Genomic DNA, 23,145 nt, shown 5'->3' with positions numbered 1-23,145 from the left:
GTACCATAAACAAACAAAGGGTTTTTTTAACTGCAAAGCAGTGTGTTACTCATTAGAGTTTTTTTAAAAAAAAAAAAGAAAAAGAAAAAGGGAAAAGCAAACTTTTGTTTAACACCTTTTTACGTTTGTCTACACAGTGAATTGCTGGTAAAAGCTCAATGCTGGAATCAACCCTAACTAGAAAGTAAAGGTTAACCAAAGATGGAAAGATAAAAGATCCACCGCTCGCACGACTATCACCAAAGTATGGGCACAAACGGCTACTGCTACCCTTTGAATGCTCCTGCCGTTTAAAGTTCTTGTTGTTAAGTCATGTCAGTGGCAAAAAAGTAATCCAATGCCATTAGCAATCTTTGTCAGGTAAGAGAAACAAAGATTTGAGGCTCCATCCATCTCCACACCTCAATATATATATATATATATTAATCAGAGAGATTCATCAGAACACAAAGCTACTCGAACATCAAAACAATTTGCTTGAGTCAATTCTCAATAGGGTTCCATTGTCTGACAATTTCCACTTCCCAAATCTTAGTTTACTGCTGAAGCTTTTAATACTAGTCTATTAATATATCACAAGTCAAGAAACTGATTCTTTTTCCGGCTAAGCAAACGAGGAAAAGAAGTGAAGAAAAAGAAAAGACACTCTTGTAAACACGATCAAGACACACGTACCATAGACTCCGAATGCTATCACATAATGCACATTTCTCCAAAATGAGTACTTACAGACATGGAAATGCATTTAAATGCAGGTTTTGCCATCATTACTTATCTCATACCCTCCCCCCCCCCCCTTCAAGACCTGCAAAGACTCTCAAGTGGCTAAATAATGAAAGAACAAATCATGTGTCAACATTGTCACTCAAAAGTCAAACAGTAAAATCATAAAAAATGACAAAACAAGTTATCCCTACAATTTTTTTTTTTTGTAAAACACCGCAAACCCAAAGTAGACATACTGACATGAGACTTCCTAGCATATTAAAAGCTTCGGAAGAAAGCATATGTAGATCATTGCTTGATTTAATTAAAAATAAGAATCTTTAACTAGCTATTAGATCAACTGAATAGTTCATATTGTATCTCAGAAATCTAATAACAAAAAACAAATGATGCCAACATAACTAGCTAACAGAATCCGTGCTTGTATTCTGTCTTCTTGTGCAAGATGTTGGTATGTATATTCGGTTTCCATATGGTTGTTTCGACTCCTTTGATGCGGAGATTGACATAACAAAAAGTGATCACACAAGGTTGAGATGTTATGTGCATTTTAAACATATAATTCATATACACCCCACCCTCGCAAGAAAAAAGGAAAATAGAAAGGGAAAGTTATGTAAACCAAAATGGTTTACCCTAACTCGCAACAACCTTCTTTTAATATTCATAAAAGCTCTCCCCCATTTTCACATGAATCCTCCAGTTACCCCCTCTAATAAGTCAATCTTAAAAATTTCTGTTCAGTCATGTTAATTTTGCCACCTAAAGTACTCAAGCAACTGCATCAGACAAAGTAGCCAATATGCAGCTACAAAATCGAACAATTCTAGTCATAACAACAGGTTCTAGTTAATAAATACATTTGAAGTGAAACAGAAAGAAGAGGAATCGGGTACAATTGAACCATCACGCTCGCAATAACATATAAACAAAATTCAAGCAATTTGTTTCAATCATTCGAAAGAAAATTGTATCGTAACTCTTACTCCAGTTCGTTGACAGGAAAGAGTCACTATTTTATTCCATCAAGAAAGGTCTAAGTGGATTACCATCACCTATAATTTTAATTTCTGCCCAAGTGACCAAATTACTCAACTCTTACTCCTTAATTCTAGAAGATTCTCCCACAGCTCCCTCCATCCGAGTGTACCATTCCCCAATTTGTGTATGCTTCACCATATCCTCACCAGACTTGAGGTGGCGGATTGGTCTCAGGACACCGAAAACAGCAAGATCAGCTAAATTAGGCTTTGAGCCACCTGTTGAACACAAGAGGAGGTTAAGGGTCATGGAATCAGCATGTATCTTAGCTCAATTAAATTTGTCTAATATTATGTACTAGTAAAACAGACCAAGATATGGACGGCCCTTTAGAGCATGAACCCATGTTTCTGCAGCTTCATATAGAGAAGCACGTTCATCAGTGATGTTATGTCTCTTCTTCAGTTTCTTTGATACGAAGTACATAGCTGCTGCTCCAGCATACTTTGCTACTAACCTCTCTGTCAAGCTGAAGTTGCCTGCATTTTTTTTGTAAAGTATCAAAAGAATTAGGAGGCACTCGGTTAGCTCATTTATTTTTAGCTTATAAAAAACCTTTATAGTTTAGTACATTATATGCCAATTGTAAACTCTATATAAATAATGGTTATTGGTAAAATAATGCTTATAAATTAAAAAGTTAACAAAAGAACTAACAGACACAGAAATAAGAATTTGATAGTTGATAACAAGGGTCTTTTAGTTCAAATCTCAGAAACTAGATTTTTCGATTGCTTAAAAGTTAAAAGAGGAAAAGCAAATTTTGGGAGCTTAAGGGATGTTAGGTTTGACTTATTTTGTGGCAAACCAGTGTTAGTAAATACAAAGTTACTCATAAACAGGTAGCTTGTAAGCTCAAAGTAGAAAGCCGCTAGCATATACTTTCTTTTATCACTCATAAGCCACTAGGTTACAAGCTTCCCTGATAATTTCATTTAAAAAATGCCCCCGCTAAAATTTAAAAATTCTTTCCTCTTACCTTAATAGTTCTATAGAACAATTGATAAGCATATAATAACAGTCTAATTCAAAGGCGATTACTTCTTAAGTAATCTATGTCACAATGTTGTACAATAAAATTACATTAACATTGCAGGTTATACTTAACATGCATACATCATACGAGTACATATGAATAAGACATACATATTGTTATATATTTCCCTTTTTTAATTTATTATAAAATGTTAACATGTGTATATCAATTATTACCAACAATTTCATACAAAAGTTGAACATATATAAAATTAAATAGCTAAATAAAATGTTAATCACCCACTATCTTAAATTAAAACAAATTAACTAGAATTAATCTAAAAACAAATTTCTATTTCAAGATTACAATAACTTAAAAATTGCAAAAAGAATTACATCATACATTGTCATTGTTATTTAACATGTCCTTTTTAGTCTTTTAACCATTTTTCAACTTAAAAACCCTTTTTACCAAACACTTTCAATTTGCATACAGCTTATAAGTTACATTTAAAAAAGTCCAACCAAACACATCAACGACATATTTTTTTACTGACTTATAAGCCATATTGGCTTATTGGCTTATAAGTCAAAATAAAAATTAGGGCCATTTATTGTTTTTCGCTTATAAATCAACAATCCCCTTGAACATTCCATAGCTTATTTTCTGGTCAAACCGTATTATATGGTTTGACAAGAAAATAAGCCAGACCAAATATTCTCTTAGAGTGATTAGAATAATTTGATGCAAGTGGGATTTCTTACATCCTTAATGCGTATCATGGATCAAGTGATTTGCTGAATTGACTTGAATTAGATTCCTAAAAAGAAATAAAAATGCATTTAAAAGAGTAAAAGAACCAAAGAATATAAAAAGAATCTTCAAATCATACCATGGCTTGTGATGTAGTCAAATGACTGAAGAGCCTCCGAAGCAGTTCGATAAATGTTAGGGGATAAAACATGCACCAAGTGTTTATCAACCCACCTGCATGATTGGAAGTTTCTTAAGATTTTAATTTCAAATCAAATTAATAAATCGATGACAGCAAATATCTTCAGATTGCCACAAAATCAAATTTATAAATGTTTCAACTCTTGAAAGAAGTTGAAGATACATAAAATGAGGAAGGAAAAGATCTAGTAACCATACTTGCACCATTTGCTCTCTTCATCAAGATCACCACAAGGTTCACCAGGATTAATCTTTTGGAACAAGATATTAATTATATCTACACAAACAGAGTCAAAACTGGAGGTTAAGAACCAAAACAATAAACTAACATAAAATCCCACTGCCATGTTAAAGAGAGAAAAAAAAGAGGAAATGGCTAAACACCTGAAGAATCAACCATCTGTTCACCATCAACTGTAAGTATTGGCACTTTCTTATAATCAGACCACTTGATCTCCTTCTTGCTGATGGGATTGACTTCCACAACTTTGTAAGGAATATTGTAATAATCCAAGAATGCTGACCAGATAGAAAAAAGAAAGGAAGAAAGAATCCATGAAGGGATAAGAAAAATCACAGTCCAAGTATTCAAATACTTTTTTACTTTTGGTCCAAAAACGAAATCTACCAAATGTGAGACAAGGTTGGAATTAGAACATTATTCAAATTCCATTTTCAGGTTTCAAGCTAGGTTAATTTCTTATTCTTATTAAGCCAGTTAAGAAAAGAAAAATTCATGGCCGAGGACCACAAAAGAAGAAATATAATTAGTTTAAACATGTATTACGATCGAATTTTACATCCAAATAAATATTCCAGTACTTCAAGTACAAAAGACGATAAGAATTGAACAAAAAGGCAGTAAATACTAAATAATAAACAAATTGGTTTAAGATGGCTTCAAAACATAATAATTTATATATGACAATCAAATACATTAATAGAATAGCAGCAGATAATCAAATCAAGAGAAAAAGAACGAAGTAAAACCTATTGACATAGTTCTATATGACATATAATTAAAAGCTAGACAGGCACAGTGATCAGGTCCAAGACTGTTCTCCCACAATAGCACTCTTCGCTTAAGTGGTAAGTTATAATGGATTACTCTGTTCGAATACCAAAAAGTAGTGGAAAGCCATTAAAGAAATGGTCTATAACCTTTGCAAAATCCAGTAACTAACACATCCCGCCTAATCATTCCAGTTTGCTAATGGTTTCAATCACAACAGGTTACTTTCTTACTCTCATCTTTACCTCAACCAACACAAGACAAAATTGACCTTGTTCTCCCAAAACAACTTATAAAAACTAGAATTCATGCTTAGCAATGCTTAAATTCACAAGAAGTCAAACTTCGACCATTCATTTTCTTACATAGAGAAGGCAAGCCTTCGCAAACGTACATAGAGAGACTCGAAAGATAACGAGATAGTGAAATCACCTTTAACCTTGTTGCAGAAAGGGCAAGCTTCATACTGATAGAGAACGACGTCGGTGGGGCTGAACTTCCCGGAGCGTGGCGGCTCCTTAGCGTGCAGCTCTTGAGCCAGGGACGAGGCCGCTATGGAGAAGAACATAGTGCTCGTAGCATCACGTCCCGGAGAGGGGCTCGGTATTCCCAATCGATCGGTGAGTTTTAGTGAAGAACTATGGGTGCTTAACACAGCCCCTCGATGCAGCAGACGTCGAGTGGCTGCGGAGCTGTTGCCGCTGACGAAGCCGGAAATGGCTCGGCTTAAAATGGCGCGTCCATTTACTCCCCTCATGGTCCCAATTTACCAACCCAAATTGCCTTCCCTCTCCGAGATTATTTCTCACAGTCTCCACCTAATTACTACCGCTGGTCGAAAAACAAAACCAGCTTATTTAGCCAGGTTCGCGGGGTTTAACTAGGGTTTATGAAACTAGTTATTAAATTCAATTGACGTGCTTCCCGTTACGTAGAAAATGAACAGGTGTCCGGTGAGAAAACGCACCAGTGACGCGCGTGAAGATTTCAAGATAGTGACGCTACTGGAATCCCCAAAATAACCTCCCAGGCTCCCACCGAGTTAGATTCCTTCAACGTTATTTCATGTCAAATTCGTCATTTGACTGATTCACCTATTTCATATCTTCTTCTTCCCCAGCTCTCTGGCTTTCTCCCTCTTGCACGGCCTGCCCTGTGTAAAAAACGACATCCCTCTCTCTCTCTCTCTCTCTGCTCTTTATGGGCAGCGTTGAAGATGACGTCGCCTTGCAGCAGCCGTGGTATCCCGTCGCTCTGGTGGTTCCCCAAATCATCCGCGCCCCAAACGATACTATTCGAGTTTCGAGAGGGATCTCCCTGGGATGGGCTGGGCTGGGCACCTTTGGAGCCCCAGTCCGTTGGGCTTTCGTGCACAGCGGAGTTCAGCCTCAATCAAAGATGACTTGGGCCCAAAGTAATCACGTGGGGCCCATAAGTGTATTAGTTTGGGCCAATAAACCGAAGGGTAATTTCGGTAATTCAGGTAGGTATGAAACTACTAGGTCGGTGTGTAGAAGCCGGGCATCTCGACCCTATATATAGCCCTGAGTCCCACCCCTTCACCCCGCAAATTAACTTACGCAGTCGCCTTCCTTTTTTTCTCCTCCTATCAAGAAAACCCTAATCGGAGGATTTGCGTTCTTTCAGCGATTCTTTGAGAGATCTTTTTACTGGTTTTTAGATCACAGGAAAAAGACTTCTTGTTCTTTCTACAATTCTGATTCGAACACTTATCAAGGAACACCCTTCTTTTCGATCTAACGCAAGAAACGTTGTTTGTGAAATCTGAAAAGATATGTCGCGGTGCTTTCCCTACCCGCCTCCTGGGTACGCGAGGAACGGGGTTTCCGGTCAGGCCTTGATCGAATCGATTAAGGTTGGTTGAGCAGACCTCGTTCTTTGTGGAGGTCATGTTATAAGCTGTTCACGATTATAGCATAACTTAAAAGAGGATTATCGTATTAAATCCTCGACTGCTTGGCATGTTGCACGTATGGTTGTTTTTCTAAACTATTGTTCTGTAAGAAAATCCTCTGTATGTATATATATATATCACTCAGGTGAAATTTGTACTAATACCTGTAAAAACTTTATAGATGTGGTGTATAAATAATAACAAATAGGCGTTTGTTAGAATGGTGAGAGGAATATGGCTTCTTGTTGTTATGCTGTTTCTGCCTTGCCTTTTGAGTGTGTTAAAGAAATTGGAATGCAATTCCTTGGTGGAATAGGCCATAAAATTGTGTTCACTAATTGATTTTCCCGTACTTGTCAACTCAAGTATAATTGATGGGCAGTTGTAATTGAGTCTCTTAGATGGAACTATGAAATTTAAATGTTGTCCAGTGTTTGATTTCGCATGTTACCAACGGAATTTGTGCTTGAGGTGCGTGTAACTTTATATAATGGTATTAAGTAGGTTCATGGCCTCAGGACTAATCTGACATGATATGGCGATTAGATGATTTTCTCTTTTGGCTTTTTTGAAAGGAAACTGCCAACTTGTAATATTATAATTAGATTTCGCTGCTGACTTCTGTGGTTGAGTAAATGTTGTCTCCAAATTGAGGTTTTCTTACTTCATTTTGAAGTAGTTATATAAGTATATTTAGGAGAGATGACTGGATGGAATGAAAAATCGCAGAGGTAGAATTGAAACTTGGTTTTGAGATTCAATTTTTAATGGAATCGAATGCCCCTCCAAAGCCCCACATCTTGTCTTCGAAATTGAAAAAAAATAGATAGATTCATTGTACCATGGTGTCATACTGCTTTTTCTGGCTTGTTTGTTGTCAAGTCACTTATTTTTAATCAAATCGTCTAACTGGTTCAGCCGGTGATGTGTCTGGTTTATCAGGTGTGGCTTATAAATGTGTTTTGTCAAGCCACTTATTTTTAATCAAATCATCTAACTGGTTCAGCCGGTGATGTGTCTGGTTTATCAGGTGTGGTTTATAAATGTGCTTTATAAGCTCAATAAGCCGATAGATGTGTCATGAACAAGGGTTTGGTTTCATGGGTTGAGAAGTTTATGTGAGTTTGCTCACGGTTGTCTGGTTACGACATGCATATAGGAGTTTGTTGTCAATTATGTATAGATAGACCTTTTACCCCTAATCTAATGTCTCTTATAAGGTCCTTATTTCAGAGTTAAGTTTTTGTGACTCCTTGTGATTGAACAAAGGAATTGGATTTATTCTCTTTTGTGGATGTTCCCTTTTCATTTGGTCATTCTTTGGCCATCTTAGACCTGTGGTCTGAAATTGTTTCTGGTCAATTAAAGCTCCAGAGGAAAAAAGAGAAGGACATAACAGAACAAGCCAAAGAGAAGAAACGGGAAAGAAAGGAAAGAAAGAAAGAAAGGAAAGAAAAAGAGAAGCTAAAGCCCCTTGAACTATCTGCAAATGTCAAAAAGATTGCTGATGATGTGATTGGAAATAGTTTTCCAAAGCAACGAGAAGAAGAAGCCGAACAGGTGAAGAGTGATCTTACTGTAGAGCATGAGCAACCCATCTCATCTCAGAACCTTCTTTATTTGTCCGACAGTACACAGAACAGCAACAAGCGAAAAAGGCATGCTTCACCTTCTACTGAAAGCCACAACAATGGTTTGTCCTCCCAACTTCTGTTTTCTAGGCTCGGTGGTCTTTGTTTGTGCTTTTCCTTTGTTTATGTGCTGACATTTCATTTTAATGATGGCAGGAAAAGTCATTCGAATTCGGTTTTCCTTCAAAAAGCACAAAGGAGCTGAAGCTTCTTCCAATGAGGAAGGTGTATGTTCTACATCTGGGAGGACAGCTTATCATCCTGCTCAGGAAATTCCCCAAGCACAACAACAATGTCGAGACATTAATACAAGGACAAATAACAGAGCTCCTGCCCAGGAAATTCCCCGAGCACAACAACAATGTCGAGACACTAATACGAAGACAAATATCAGAGCTCCTGCTCGGGAAATTCCCCGAGCACAACAACAATGTCGAGACACTAATACAAGGACAAATATCAGAGCTGTTGGGGTTGCTTCTGGACCAAATAAAGTATCGCCCACTTGTTCCAAAATTGATAGTGCATCTCCTCTGGTTGCTGCTGGAAATGTATCTGCCTCTAGTGGTAATAAGGCCCGCAGTATAGAAATGTTATATAAATCATTGGTTGAGGATTGGCTTCCACCTTCACTTTCACTTGATGAGAATGATACTGGTGAGCTAGAATGGCTTCTTGGAACTGAGCAGCGAAAAGGCAGTAGGGTTAAAAGAAATGAAACTGAAGAAGGTGTTTTATGCCATGTGAGTTCAACATTGTGGCCAAGGGCCAAATACCTACCCAGTGCTGATATTCATGCCCTACCATATACAATTCCATTTTGAGGTTAATAGCAATTCTGACTGGCAATGTAGCAAAAGTAAAACAGACAGAGACATCTTGTGCTGTGTTAAATGGTGTGGGCCAGCGGAAGCACCATTTCAGATGGAAATGCTAAGGTACTGCAGTTGCAGTGCTGTGGCTCAGAATTTTTTTGACGGCACCTTTTTTTGTTGAGGAATTTTTGTATAGCGGTTAGCATTGAATTTTTTTGCGTTCTCAATGGTGTTAAGGTGCTGTTTATAGAAGCCAGAGCTGTAACATGTATGTTCCCGTTACGAGGGCAGAAATAAATGAAATCTTTTTGTCCCTTCCATTAAGAAGTTTCTCTACGTATGTTGTGGTGGTAGGAGTGTTCTTTCTTAGTGGAAGTGCTGACTATCTATTGTTGCGTGTGAATTCTTTTGGACTTTTGTTATTTCTTTCTTCCAAACTTTAAGCATGTGCCGTGTTCTGTCTTGTTCTTTGGGGGAGAAATTTTTGAAATTACTCGAGCAAAGAAAAGTTTTGTTGAGTGTAATTAGTTGCTCGTTTAATTTACGGGAAGAATACAGTTGATTTTTAGAAGAAAGAAATTTTCTCACTGCTAAATGATAGATATCCAGACATGTTAAACGTAGGGAAAAAGTTGCTGTACATTGTTTTCTTTTCTTGCGAAAAGGAAGTATTCTTCATGCCAATCAGAAGATTCAATGCGTGATTGCCATTAGTTTTTTCCTTAATCAGTTGTGCTCTTCTTTCAAGTAATCTTTCAAGGTGAAGTGCTGTTTTTGTCCAATGCTCTCTACTAATGCGGTATCAACGCCAGACTTAAAAGATGGTTACATTGCATTTGCCATCTAGATCCAAAAGCAAGTAATCTAACCCTGTAAAATAGTCATCTCCATCCACTTCCTTCTCTGTCTCTTTCAAATTTGTAGTATAGGCAGTAATCAATTCTTATCACTTTCCCCTGCTAATAAGTGTAATATCTGAGCATGTCAAATTAAAGGAAACGAAAACCTTTATGTTAGCTCAAACTCCATTAATGACAAATAATAATAATAATAAAGAAGAGAAGTTTAGTCTATTTACCTGGTTTGCATTTGGACGTTTTTGAGCAGAATGGTTGATGCAGAGGGTTGCAGCCAAAACCATTCTATGCATTTGATCAATTCTTCGATGTTCCCTCTATCTAATAATGGTTTTGCCTGCAGTAAGTGTGCTCCAAAGTCATTCTTGCGTAAATCATATGTTGACATTTTACACTTCTTGTATGAAAAAGGGTTACAGCACTTACCCACATGACCAAGCTCTCTTGTCCCTTGGATGCCTCGTGATAAATTGGTTTCCTTCCAGATAATAGCTCAAGAAGAACAACACCAAAGGAGTATATATCACTTCTGTCACTCACCCTTCCATGCATAAAATACTCTGGAGCTATGTACCCAAATGTTCCTACCACTTCATCAATGGATGTCTGAGGTCCCCATATGGCAAATCCAAAGTCAGATAACTGCCCACATAAATACACATCCATCATTTAATAAAACATTAGATATAAAGTCAAATTTAAACCAATGTATGTATATAAAACAAGTGTATGTACATGTGGGCAAGAATCTTGAGAAAGAAGAATGTTGGAAGATTTGATATCTCTATGAATAACAGGCACAGAGTATTGATTGTGCAAATAGTTTAGAGCCTCTGCAATAGCTACACCCACTTTGAATCGCGTCTCCCATGGCAATACACTTCCACCTGTTACCAAATTCAACCTCCAGTGTCAACTTCCGCAGCTTGCAATAGAATTCTCTACTGGGTACGATTCAAATTTTATAATGTAATTGAAGAAAAAGATTACCGTGGAGGTTTTCCTCCAAGCTCCCAGTGGGAAAGAAGTCGTAGACGGAGATAAGGAGTCCATTTTCACAGCATACACCCAAAAGAGGCAAAATGTTTTGATGTTTAAGTGAAGAGAGAATGTCAACTTCCAAAGCGAAATCATTGACAGCTTGCTTGTATGATTTCAGAATCTTCACGGCCAATTCTCTGCCGCCGGGCAGACACCCTTTGTACACCTTACTACACCCTCCTTCCGCAATCAATCTCAAATAATATCACCTGAGGAGAAATTACAAGTCGTTTGCTTAAGTTCTCTATAGCTGAATTGCCTTCAACCGTTGGGGATCAATTTGAAAGACAGCTACTTTTCTCTGGGTTGCCAACTTCCTGATGTTGTTGGGCTATTGTTATCTTCATCAGAAGGTAAAATATCACTTTGGACTGAACTTCTCTTGCCATACAAGGCAAAGCAATTTTGAGTTCTTGTTGTTGTTGAGTTGACCGACTTGGCAGGTTCATTACCCACTCAACCACTAACATCTCCCTACTTTCATCAGAATCATTAAGTAGTCTGTTCCTGAGGAGATGCCAACATGGGGTTGCTGGTGAAGAACAGGAACTTGAATAAAGATCACGATTTCTAGTGCTCTCATCTTTTGATTCTTCCTCTGAGCTAACATCGTATTCCTCTGAGTTCTGGTTGATGATAGTTACTTTTTTATCAGGACGCGAGGCAGATTAGACACCCATTTATTAATTGTAGAAATTTTGGTTTCTTCAATACATGGAGAAGTGGTTCCAAGAAGTAAAGGCCAACGAAGAGATGATTCTTCAACTGCTTGACATGTTGCAAATATGGTTGTTTTTCAAAACTATGGTTCTGTAAGAAAATCCTCTTTATGATTCATATCACGCAGGTGAAATTTGTACTAGTACCTGCAAAAACTTTAAAGATGTTGTGTATGAATAATATCAAATAGGCGTTTGTGAAGGGAATGTAGTTTCTTGTCAGTATTAATTTGGGTATTGTTTCTGCTTTGCCTTTTGAGTGCTAAGGAAATTGGAACACAGTTCCTTGGTGGAATAGGCCATAAAACTGTGTTCACTAACTGATTTTCCTGCACCTGTGAACTCAAGCGTAAATGATAAGCAGTTGTAAGCTTAGTCTCTTTAGATAAAGCAACTATGAAAATTTAAATGTCGTTCAGTGTTTGATTTTGCAGAGTCTTGTGAAAAAATTGACTGAGAAGTTGAGAAAGTTTATAAAAATAGAGAGCAAAGTACAAGGAATAAAAAAGAAAAAGTTGCTGAAATGATTTTTGATTGATATTTTTTAGCATACATCAACTCCTTAAATGGAAAATAAATTTGAAGTAGTCAACATAAATATTGAATCAGATTTATTCATTACACATGTTCCAAACAACAGATTTCCAATGTTGATTTAATGTAAATCTGCATATTTTCAACAGCTGGTATTAATTTTCTGCATATTTTCAACTTGTGTAGTTTGCTGCATATTTCCAACACCTTGTGTTAATTTTTCTGGAGATTTGTATCGGTCTTTTATTTAAAAAAAGACTCATAAGTCAACACTCATTCTTGAGTTTTTCTTTGAACACATATAGTTTTCACCTCAGATCTTCAAATTTGCCTCTTGGAAGTGGCTGTTTGAGGCTATACAAAGTCTTCTTCAACTTGTATACCATATCCGCATTTCCTTTAAAGCCTCCAATTTAGTTTTGCTGCTAAAGTCACCAACAATTTGATGGTGTCATGCCTTATTACAGGTGCAAAGGTATCATCATAGTCCACTTCTGAAAATTGTGCATAACCCTTCACCCCCAACCTTGCTTTGAATGAGAAAATGGAACCATGAGAGTTGAATTAGTCCTATATACCCATTTGACTCCAATAACATGCTCATTTTCAGGCCTTGGTACAAGCTGCCAAGTGTCACTTTCATTGATTATGTTAATCTCGTTCTCCATAGTAAGCTGCCACTTTTTATACATCATAAGCGCTTCATAGTTTATAAGTTCAATGATGATTAAGTTGCACATTCCATAATCCTCTGCCAATAACTTAGTCTTTGTTGTTCGTGTGTTTGTAGCTGGATCATCAAATTCTGCAAAATCAATTTAAATATTTTCAGCAACACTTGAGGAACTTGAAGCTACAATAGTGCATCTTGTATGAGTTTTTTTACTTCAGCTTGTTTCTTATCCCAATTCAAGAATATTAATTCATCAACAAGCACATCTTCACTGAGAAAAACTTTTCTTGCCACCGCATTGTAAACTCTATAACCCTTGGTCTGAGCTTTACAATCAGCTAGCTTAAGTATATTAGTAACCATTCTACTCTTTTGCATAAACTTTAAAGAGTCAACATTGTAATGACCAAATCTTTTGTGCTACAACCATGTTAAATCATTCTTAGCAACAAAAGAATGTTGGTTTGTATATTTTAAACTAAACACATAGTTACTCATTTTTCTTGATATATACTACTAACACATTTGCATGATCATAAATAAAGCAGTAATCATTTTCGAACAAAATGGAATAGCTCTTGTTTTGAATTTTAGCAATACTCAACAAATTTTGCTCTAAAGTAAGAATAAAGAGCACATCAATTATGAGTTTGGTACCTTGCTTAGTTTGAATCAGTATTGAGCCTTTTTTTTTAGCTTTTATGACTGTTCCATTGATAAGTTTCACTTTAATTCTATAATTAACATCCAAATTGCTGAACAACATATGATCCTTAGCCATACGACTTGTGTATCCACTATTCACATACCACAAATTATTTCTTCGCACACAAAATGCCTCAGTCATCATGAAAAGATGACTTTCCCACTACACATGTTTCTCAGCAAAATAGATTTGGTGTTGTTGAAGTAGTTGTTGTTGCTTTTTAGTCTCATTCTTTTATTGTGATGCTAGATTTTTTTTTTCCAGCACATCTTCTCTGAATGACTACAGTTTTTGCAAATCTTACATTGTACATGACAACATTTGCTCTTATAATGGTTGGATTTACCACAACTTCCACAAGGAAGATATTTTCCTTTTTCTTGATGAATCTTTTGAATTTTGTGGTTACCTCCTTTTATTTGCTGAGGATTGAGCTTCATCTTTTGAAGTTAAGGTCCTAAACTTGTACATCTGTCTTGCTTGAAAAGTATTTTCAGTGACCTCGTCATTTCTGATTGAAACAATTAACTCTTGAGCCTATAGTTTATTGAGAAGTTCAGCAACAATAAGTTTCTCAAGATCACATGTTCCTTCGCTTTGATTCAAACTTCTAGGGGAGGCTAATCATCATTTCTACAATCATTCTATGATATTTGAAGTCTCTTCCAAGCAATCTCATTTGAGTAACAAGATTCATAACTCTTGTAAAATACTCTTTGATACTTTTTCTATCCTACATTCTTAACAGCTCAAACTCTTTTTTTAGAGTCAACAATTTCACACCTCTCACTTTAGCATTTCATGCATATTCTTCTTTCAAATAGGCCCAAACTTTCTTGACTGTTTTGTAGGTCACCAGTCTTGTGAATATGTCTTCAAACACTGCAGAATGAAGAATTGAAAGAGCTTTAAAATTCCTCACGGACCCTTCTGCGTCTTGCCTAATTTGTGGTAATGTGGGATTTCCGGGCAATGAAACTTTTACATATTCATCCTCCATAACACCCCACAGATCATAGGCAAGAAGATAAGTTTTCGTTCTCACTGCTCAATAATCATAATTCTCCCCCCTAAATACTGGTAAAGCTGATAAATTGATTTGAAGACTTTTTTTTTTAAAGGAGGAACACAATCCCTTAAAAAAACTGCTCTGATACTACTGTTGAGTTTTATAAAAAAATTAAGTTGAAGAAGTTTAGAAAAATAGAGAGCAAAATACAAATAAAAAAAAAAAGAAAAGAAAAAGTTGCCAGAATAATTTTTTGTTGGTTTTTTTAGCATATATCAGATTCTCAAATAGAAAATAAATTCAAAGTAGTCAGCATAAACATTAAATCAGATTCCCAATGATTTAATTATACATGTTCCACAAATTTTCGATTTGTGTTAATTTGTTGTACATTTCCAACAACTCATCTTAATTTTTCTGGAGATTTGCATTAGTTTTTATTAAAAAGAAAAACTCATTAGTCAACAGATTTCACATGATACCAACAGAATTGGTGCTTGAGGTGCATGTAACTTTATTGAATGTTAGTAAGAGGTTTCATGGGCTTAGAACTAATCTGACATGATATGACAATTAGATGATTGTTTCTTTTGGCTCTTTTGAAAGGAAACTGTGAACTTGTAATATTATAATTACATTTCTGTACTGAATTCAGTGGTGAAGTAAACATTATCTCCAAGTTGAGCTTTCCATTGGAAACTTGGGTTGAGATTCCATTTTTTACTGAATCGAATGCCCTCCAGAGCCCCACATCTGTCTTCGAAATTGAGAAATTTTGGTAAAATGATCCGTTGTACCATGGTGTCGTGCTGCCTTCTCTGACTTGTTTTTTTGTCAAGCCACTTATCTTTAATCAAACAATATCTGGTTCAGCCAGTGATATGTCTGGTTTATCAGGTGTGGCTTATAAACTGTGCTTTGCAAGCTCTATAAGCCGGTAGATGTGTCATTAATAGGGGTTTGGTTTCATGGGTAGAGAAGTTTTGTGAGTTTTCTCTGGGTTGTCTGGTTATGACATGCATATAGGAGTTCCTGCAAATTGACCATGTATAGAGACATTTTACCCCTAATCCTTATGTCCCTTATAATAAGGTCCTTATTTCAGATTTAAGTTTTTATGATTCCTTGTGATTGAACAAAGGGAATTGGATTTTATTCTCTTTTGTGGATGTCCGCGTTTCATTTGGTCCTTCTTTGGCCATCTTAGACCTGTGGTCTGAAATTGTTTCTGGTCAATTAAAGCTCCATAAGAGAAAAGAGAAGGACAAAGCAGAACAAGCCAAAGAGAAGAAAAAGGAAGGAAAGAAAGAAAGAAAGGAAAGAAAAAGAGAAGCTAAAGTCCCTTGAAATATCTGCAGATCTCAAAAAGATTGCTGGTGATGTGATTGGAAATAGTCTTCCAAAGCAACGAGAAGAAGAAGCTGAACAGGTGAAGAGTAATCTTACTGTAGAGAACGAGCAACCCATCTCGTCTCAGAACCTTCTCTATTTGTCCGACAGTACACAGAACAGCAACAAGAGAAAAAGGCATGCTTCACCTTCTACTGAAAGCCACAACAATGGTTTGTCCTCCCAACTTCTGTTTTCTAGGCTTGGTGGCCTTTGTTTGTGCTTTTCTTTTGTTTATATGCTGACATTTCATTTTAATGATGGCAGAAAAAGTCATTCCAATTCGGTTTTCCTTCAAAAAGCACGAAGGAGCTGATGCTTCTTCCAATGAGGAAGGTGTATGTTCTACATCTGGGAGGATTTATCATCCTGCTCAGCAAATTCCCCGAGCACAACAACAATTTCGAGACACTAATACAAGGACAAATATCAGAGCTCCTGCCCAGGAAATTCCCCGAGCACAACAACAATGTCGAGACACCAATACGAGGACAAATATCAGAGCTCCTGCTCGGGAAATTCCTCAAGCACAACAACAACATGGAGACACTAATACAAAGACAAATATCAGAGCTGTTGGGGTTGCTTCTGGACCAAATAAAATATCGCCCTTTTGTTCCAAAATGAATAGTGCATCTCCTCTGGTTGCTGCTGGAAATGCTATATAAATCATCGGTTGAGGATTGGCTTCCACCTTCACCCTCACTTGATGAGAATGATACTGGCGAGCTAGAATGGCTTCTTGGAACTGAGCAGCAAAAAGGCAGCTGGGTTAAAAGAAATGAAACTGAAGAAGGTGCTTCATGCCATGTGAGTTCGACATTGTGGCCAAGGGCCAAGCACCTACCCAGTGCTGATATTCATGCCCTACCATATCCAATTCCATTCTGAGGTTAGTAGCAATTCTGACCGGCAACGGAGCAAAAGTAAAACAGACAGAGACATATCGTGCCATGTTAAATGGCGTGGGCCAGCTTAAGCACATGTAGGATCCTGATACGTGCATAATCTAATTTAATTTATTTATATTTAAAAAATTATATTACAGATTAAAAATTAAATTTAAAATATATATGCCAATAAATTCTTAAATTAAAATTATTTTAAAATCCGAATATTCTACGTATCTTCATATCGAATTTAATACTTATTATTCAATTTTTTAATTAATAAAATATACGATAAAATAAACAATATATATGTTAAAATTTTAATAAAAAAATTCACCAAAATTTTTATTTAGTGTGCAGCTGATTTTTTTAATTCACTTTTATCTTTTTTCAAACTCTCACCGTTATATATATATATATATATATATATATATATATAGGCTCATGAATGGAGGAGTTATCAACCATATATATGTATCATATATATATATATCTTCAAGTTGTGTTATAAACACATTATCTTCCAACTCATCATTTATGAAATCTGTTTTTATATCTATTTGACATATATCATAATTATAGAATGCAGTTACAACAAGTAGAATCCGAATTGATTTGAACATTGGTACAAAGAAAAATATTTTATCATTATCGATTCATTTCTTTTAACGATATCTCTTAGCAACAAGATGGTTTTATAAGTTTCCACCTTTCCGTCTGCTCCAATCTTTTTCTTAAAAATTCATTTACAACTAATAGACTTTATGTTTTTAAAGTTTCAATCAAAATCCAAATTTTGTTGACCTTCATGGATTCTATTTTAGATTCCATGATCTTTATCCATTTCTCATAATCAAAACCTTGTATAGCCTCGTCATAAGTCTTGGGGTCATCATCATCATGATTAACCTTATTTGTACATCATCTTACACTAAAAGATTTAACATGTCTGGTGTATGACGTTGTCTAACAAACTTTCTAAGAGGTTTGTATACAACTTGCTCACTTTGTATTAGATTAGGTTGTTGTTCAATATAATTTTGAATAGGTTCATTAACTGGTCTTTGAACAACATTTGTTTTTTGAACCTCAATCATTAGAGATAACAACTTCCTTGTCATCTTTAAAATCTCTATTAAAGATTACTCAACTTACTTCTCATGATCTTCTTTTTGTATTGATTCATTAGTTTCTTGAATTTCATTAAGTTTAATTCTTTCACTATAATTTCATTCAAAAAGAAATTCTCTTTCTAAAAATATTGTTCTCCTGGTCACAAACATTTTATGGTCATATGGGTGATAGAAATAATAGCTCATTGTTTTTCTAGAATACTCAATAAATCTGCACTTATTAGATCTTGAGTCAAGATTATCAGTTTGTAATCTCTTAACATAAGTTGGACAACTTTAAACTTTAACGTACTTAAGCCTCGGTTTATGTTATTTTTATATCTCATATACTATTGTAAAAATTAATTTAGTTGGTACTTTATTAACAAATATACTGCAATTTTTAAAGTATATCTACATAAATTAATTAAAAAATCTGTAAATCCCATTATTGATCTCACCATATCTAATAAGGTTTGATGTCTTACTTCGGACACACCATTGTATTGTGGTGTTCCAAGAGGGGTTCATTGTGAGAGAATCTCATTCTTTTTGAGATATCTAGTAAAATCATCACTAAGATATTCTTCTCTTCTATCAGACCTTAGCATTTTAATTCTTTTGTCAGTTTGTTTCTCAACTTCACTATGGAATCTTTTAAACATTTCAAAAGATTTAGATTTATATTTCATAAGATACGCAAATTCATATCTTGATATTTGATCAGTAAATGTGATAAAGTGAGAAAATCCTCATTTGGCTTGAGTTTTCATGAGGCCACAAACATTAGCATGAATTAGTTCTAATAATTTAGAAATTCTTTCTCCATTTCCAACAAATGAAGATTTGGTCAATTTTCTTTTGAGACAAGATTTACAAGTTGGATATGATTCATAATCATATTTGTTAAAGTAACTTTCTTTGTACAACTTGCTTATTCTTTTCTCTCTAATATGACCAAGTTTACAATGCTAAAGATATGTATAATATACTTGATCATCTTTTTTTTTCTTAAGATTAGAAACATGTAAAACTGAATTTTTAAGAAGAATACAGTTTAATTTACAGGAAGAATACAGTTGAATTTTAAAAGAAAAAAAATGCTCACTGCCACTATAATACAATTCCGGACATGTTAAGTGCAGAGAGAAAGTTGCTGTACATCGTTTTTTGTTCTTGCGAAAAGGGAATTATTCTTCATGGCAACCAGATTCAAAACTTGTTTGCCATTAGTTTTTTATTTAATCAGTAACGCTGATCTTTCAAGTAATCTTTCAACGAGAAGTGCTGTTCTTTCAAGTAATCTTCCAACGTGAAGTGCTGTTTTTGTCCAGTGCTCTGTGCTGATGCGGTATCAACACAAGACTTAAAGATGCTTACATTTCCTTTACAATCTGGATCCAAAAGCAAGTAATCCAGTTGCTGCTGCGTGATGCAGCTCAACCCTGTAAAATAGTCATCTCCATCCATTTCCTTCTCCGTCTCTTTCAAATTTGTAATATAAGCATTCATCCATTCGTTCTTATCGCTTTCCTCTGCTAATAATTGTAATATCTGAACATGTCAAATTAAAGGAAATGAAAACTTTTATGTTAGCTCGAACTCGATTAATCACACAAAAAATTAATAGAGAAGAGAAGTTTAGTTTACTTACCTGGTTTGCATTTGGACGATATTGAGCAGAGTGGTTGATGCAGAGGGTTGCAGCCAAAACCATTCCGTGCATTTGATCAATGTTAAAGTCGCCATGTAATTTTGGGTCAATCAACTCTTCGATGTTCCCACTATCTAGTAATGGTTTTGCCTGCAGTAAGTGTGCTCCAAAGTCATTCTTGTGTGAATTATATGTTGACATTTTACACTTCTTGTATGAAAAAGGGTTACAGCACTTACCCACATGACCAAGCTCTCTTGCCCCTTGAATGCCTCGTGATAAATTGGTTTCCTTCCAGATAATAGCTCAAGAAGAACAACACCAAAGGAGTATATATCACTTCTGTCACTCACCCTTCCATGCATAAAATACTCTGGAGCTATGTACCCAAATGTTCCTACCACTTCATCAATGGATGTCTGAGGTCCCCATATGGCAAGTCCAAAGTCAGATAACTGCCCACATAAATACACATCCATCATTTAATAAAACATTAGATATAAAGTCAAACTTAAACCAGTGTATGTACATAAAACAAGTGTCTGTACATGTGGGCGAGAATCTTGAGAAAGAAGAATGTTGGAAGATTTGATATCTCTATGAATAACAGACGGAGAGCATTGATTGTGCAAATAGTTTAGAGCCTCCGCAATAGCTACACCCACTTTGAACCGCGTCTCCCATGGCAATACACTTCCACCTGTTACCAAATCCAATCTCCACTGTCAACTTCCGCAGCTTGCAATAGAATTCTCTACTGGGTTCAATTCAAATTTTATAATGAAATTGAAGAGAAAGATTACCGTGGAGGTTTTCCTCCAAACTTCCAGTGGGAAAGAAGTCGTAGACGGAGATAAGGAGTCCATTTTCACAGCATACACCCGAAAGAGGCGTAATGTTTTGATGGTTGAGTGAAGAGAGAATCTCAACTTCCAAAGCGAAGTCATTAAGAGCTTGCTCGTATGATTTCAGAATCTTCACCGCCAATTCTCTGCCGCCGGGCAGACACCCTTTGTACACCCTACTACACCCTCCTTCCGCAATCAATTTCTCTGTTACAAAACCAAATGGGTTTTCAGATTCAAACGAAAAAGGAAAAAAAAAAAAAACAGAGGCTTCTGTCTCTATGGTTTAAATCAATCACAATTAAAATCACCTGAGGAGAAATTATAAGTCGCTTGCTTGAGCTCTCTGTAGCTGAATTGCCTGCAACCATTGGAGATCAATTTCAGAGACAGCTCCTTGTCTCTGGCCGATGCTGTTGGGCTACTGTCATCTTCATCAGAATCATCCTTACAAGAAGGTGAAATATCACTTTCGACTGAATCTTCACTTGTCGTACAAGGCAAAGCAATTTTGACTTCTTGTTGTTGAGTTGACCGACTTGGTAGGTTCATTACCCACTCAACCACTGACATCTCCCTACTTTCATCGGAATCATTAAGTAGTCTGTTCCTGAGAAGACGCCAACTTGGGGTTGCTGGTGAAGAACAAGAACTTGAACAAAGATCATTGGAGCTCTCATCTTTTGATTCTTCCTCTGCGCTAACATCGTATTCCTCTAAGTTTTGGTTGACGATAGCTACTCTTTTATCAAGACGAGGCAGATCAAACGCCCATTTATTAGTTGTAGAAAATTTTGTTTCTTTATTACATGGAGAATTGGCTCCAAGAAGTAAAGGCCAACCAAGAGATGATTCTTCTGGGATCTCTCTTCTCATTATCGAAATACATCTCAACGGACTTGCCTTCTTGAAACCAACATCATCTCTTTCTACATCCTGAGTTGCATTAGATCCGCTGTTTTCATCAGATACTTTCTCTGCAATAAAGAAATTGATGGTCTCTAAATATATTCATTCAAAAGCTTCCCCTGTTAAATTACGAAGTTTCAACTTCAAACGTATACGTATATAACGTACCTGGGAAGGAAATTACAGGAAGGAGGAGATGCGGTCCTAATTTTACAACCTCTACAAGGTCACAGCTGAGAAATTCCTTATCAGGGGCATGTCCGTTCACCAGGATGCCATAAAACACTCGCGTCTTTTTGTGGAACCTTCTTGCTAAACATGTCTTCTTCATCATTAATTAACGATACTCTACTTCTCTAACTTTTGAATTTGCAGAGAACCCAGTTGCTTCAGTCGCCTCTCCGGATTGAATATGAATTAAAATTACGAATTTATGATGATAAGACTAGATTACAGTAGTGGATTTCAAGAACGTAGCTATCACCAACGACCTGAAGAACAAACCTTGCAATCCAAGTTGACGGATTTAAACAGACAGCAAGAGAATTCAAAGTCTATTGGGGGTCTTACCAGGAAACCCAATAAAAAACATTAGCCTTTAAATTATGAAAAACCTGATTGAACTTTTTGAATGAAGAACGTTAAGAGGACACGCATCTGCTTACTTTGAATCTTTTGAACTTGGTTTTACTTTACTTGTATTATATAATTATCATTATTATATGTATATAGAACTCAACTACTGCACTAAAATACAGATTCGCCGCCATTCTTGTCAGTACATTTAATAAGACTTTTAGTTTTTTAATGGACAAGAAGTAAAACTTTATTTAAACGTGGTGTCTCCACACTGGAGGAAGGGTGAGCCGCCTTCAATAATCTCAACTCTTTGACATTGCTGAACAAATTATTTTAAAGCAGCAAGTTAAATTTGAACATTAAATATTTATTTAAAGAAATAGTCACAAATTTTAATAAAATACCAATTTCAAAAATATCCGTATTTTTTAAAAAAATTATATTTACTATAAATATTTTATAATTTATATTATTACTATGTATTAATAATTTTTTAAGCAACAATTACTAATAGCGCACACAACCACATCTACTTCTTAAAAAAAATATTTTATTTACTCGAATTAAATAATTTATTTATAATTAATTTAACGATAATTAAAATAAAAATAATAAATTAATTTATGAATATTAACACTCATTATAATTTAATTTATAATATTTTTTTGTTATAATTTAGTTCACGATTTTTTTAATTTATTTTATTTGTTAGAAAATGAAAAAAAAAATTGAATGTCTAAAAAGGGGATTAAATTATTAATAAAAAAATATTAAAAATTAAATTATAATAAATGTTAAATTTTTAAAAAATAATTATAAATGTATACTTTAATTATCTACTAAAAAAGTAAAATATATTCAAAATGTAGGATAGTTTATACAAAATTAAATATAAAAATTGATTTATTTGGAAAACAAAAGTTGGAGAAACAAAATAAAAAATAAGAAAGAAAATGAGTGTAGAACCAATTGGTTTCCTCCTATGGTGTAATATAATTTATTAATGGTTTGTATGGTTAGTATAGGAATACATGTATAGATATTATTTTTATTACAATAACATATTTTTAGTGATTAACATGTTAACCAGAATTATTTTATTTTATTCTCAAGTAATTTTGTAGATGATTGTAGGTAAAATTTTATAATATAAAGTTT

At 35.2% G+C, this 23,145-nt stretch overlaps 4 protein-coding genes and 1 pseudogene across 5 annotated transcripts; 2 read left to right on the top strand and 3 right to left on the bottom strand.

The window, feature by feature from the left end:
* Nucleotides 1-1,619: 1,619 nt before the first annotated feature.
* Nucleotides 1,620-5,961, bottom strand: LOC148270519 (Glutathione S-transferase family protein). Its single transcript, XM_088208689.1, has 7 exons — nucleotides 5,677-5,961; nucleotides 5,142-5,540; nucleotides 4,082-4,216; nucleotides 3,896-3,974; nucleotides 3,636-3,730; nucleotides 2,079-2,246; nucleotides 1,620-1,985 (listed from the first exon to the last, which is right to left on the bottom strand). Exons 2-7 carry the CDS (start codon nucleotides 5,464-5,466, stop codon nucleotides 1,825-1,827), a joined length of 963 nt encoding a protein of 320 aa, XP_088064815.1. The 5' UTR covers nucleotides 5,467-5,540; nucleotides 5,677-5,961; the 3' UTR covers nucleotides 1,620-1,824.
* A 158-nt stretch (nucleotides 5,962-6,119) lies between these two features.
* LOC110818118 (uncharacterized) lies at nucleotides 6,120-9,397 on the top strand. Its single transcript, XM_088208679.1, has 3 exons — nucleotides 6,120-6,585; nucleotides 7,993-8,317; nucleotides 8,412-9,397. The coding sequence occupies exons 1-3, from the start codon at nucleotides 6,505-6,507 to the stop codon at nucleotides 9,077-9,079; spliced, it is 1,074 nt and encodes a 357-aa protein (XP_088064805.1). The 5' UTR covers nucleotides 6,120-6,504; the 3' UTR covers nucleotides 9,080-9,397.
* A 510-nt stretch (nucleotides 9,398-9,907) lies between these two features.
* LOC110818119 (protein kinase STUNTED-like) lies at nucleotides 9,908-11,578 on the bottom strand. Its single transcript, XM_088221383.1, has 7 exons — nucleotides 11,447-11,578; nucleotides 11,264-11,349; nucleotides 10,918-11,162; nucleotides 10,663-10,814; nucleotides 10,354-10,569; nucleotides 10,149-10,264; nucleotides 9,908-10,045 (listed from the first exon to the last, which is right to left on the bottom strand). Exons 1-7 carry the CDS (start codon nucleotides 11,576-11,578, stop codon nucleotides 10,030-10,032), a joined length of 963 nt encoding a protein of 320 aa, XP_088077509.1. The 3' UTR covers nucleotides 9,908-10,029.
* Nucleotides 11,579-15,849: 4,271 nt separating this feature from the next.
* Nucleotides 15,850-17,945, top strand: LOC110818014 (uncharacterized; annotated as a pseudogene). Its single transcript, XR_015813745.1, has 2 exons — nucleotides 15,850-16,171; nucleotides 16,266-17,945. The product of XR_015813745.1 is annotated as an uncharacterized LOC110818014 (transcript).
* Nucleotides 17,946-18,989: 1,044 nt separating this feature from the next.
* On the bottom strand, nucleotides 18,990-22,081 carry LOC110817988 (protein kinase STUNTED-like). The gene is made up of 7 exons (XM_022046706.2): nucleotides 21,577-22,081; nucleotides 20,811-21,476; nucleotides 20,458-20,706; nucleotides 20,203-20,354; nucleotides 19,894-20,109; nucleotides 19,655-19,804; nucleotides 18,990-19,554 (listed from the first exon to the last, which is right to left on the bottom strand). Exons 1-7 carry the CDS (start codon nucleotides 21,740-21,742, stop codon nucleotides 19,246-19,248), a joined length of 1,908 nt encoding a protein of 635 aa, XP_021902398.1. The 5' UTR covers nucleotides 21,743-22,081; the 3' UTR covers nucleotides 18,990-19,245.
* Nucleotides 22,082-23,145: the final 1,064 nt, after the last annotated feature.

Source organism: Carica papaya, chromosome 1 (genome assembly GCF_054855325.1).
Source record: "Carica papaya isolate Zhongbai chromosome 1, ASM5485532v1, whole genome shotgun sequence".
NCBI lineage: Eukaryota > Viridiplantae > Streptophyta > Magnoliopsida > Brassicales > Caricaceae > Carica > Carica papaya.
The sequence above is the reverse complement of the archived record's forward strand: the minus strand, read 5'-3'. Positions and strand labels throughout refer to the sequence as shown.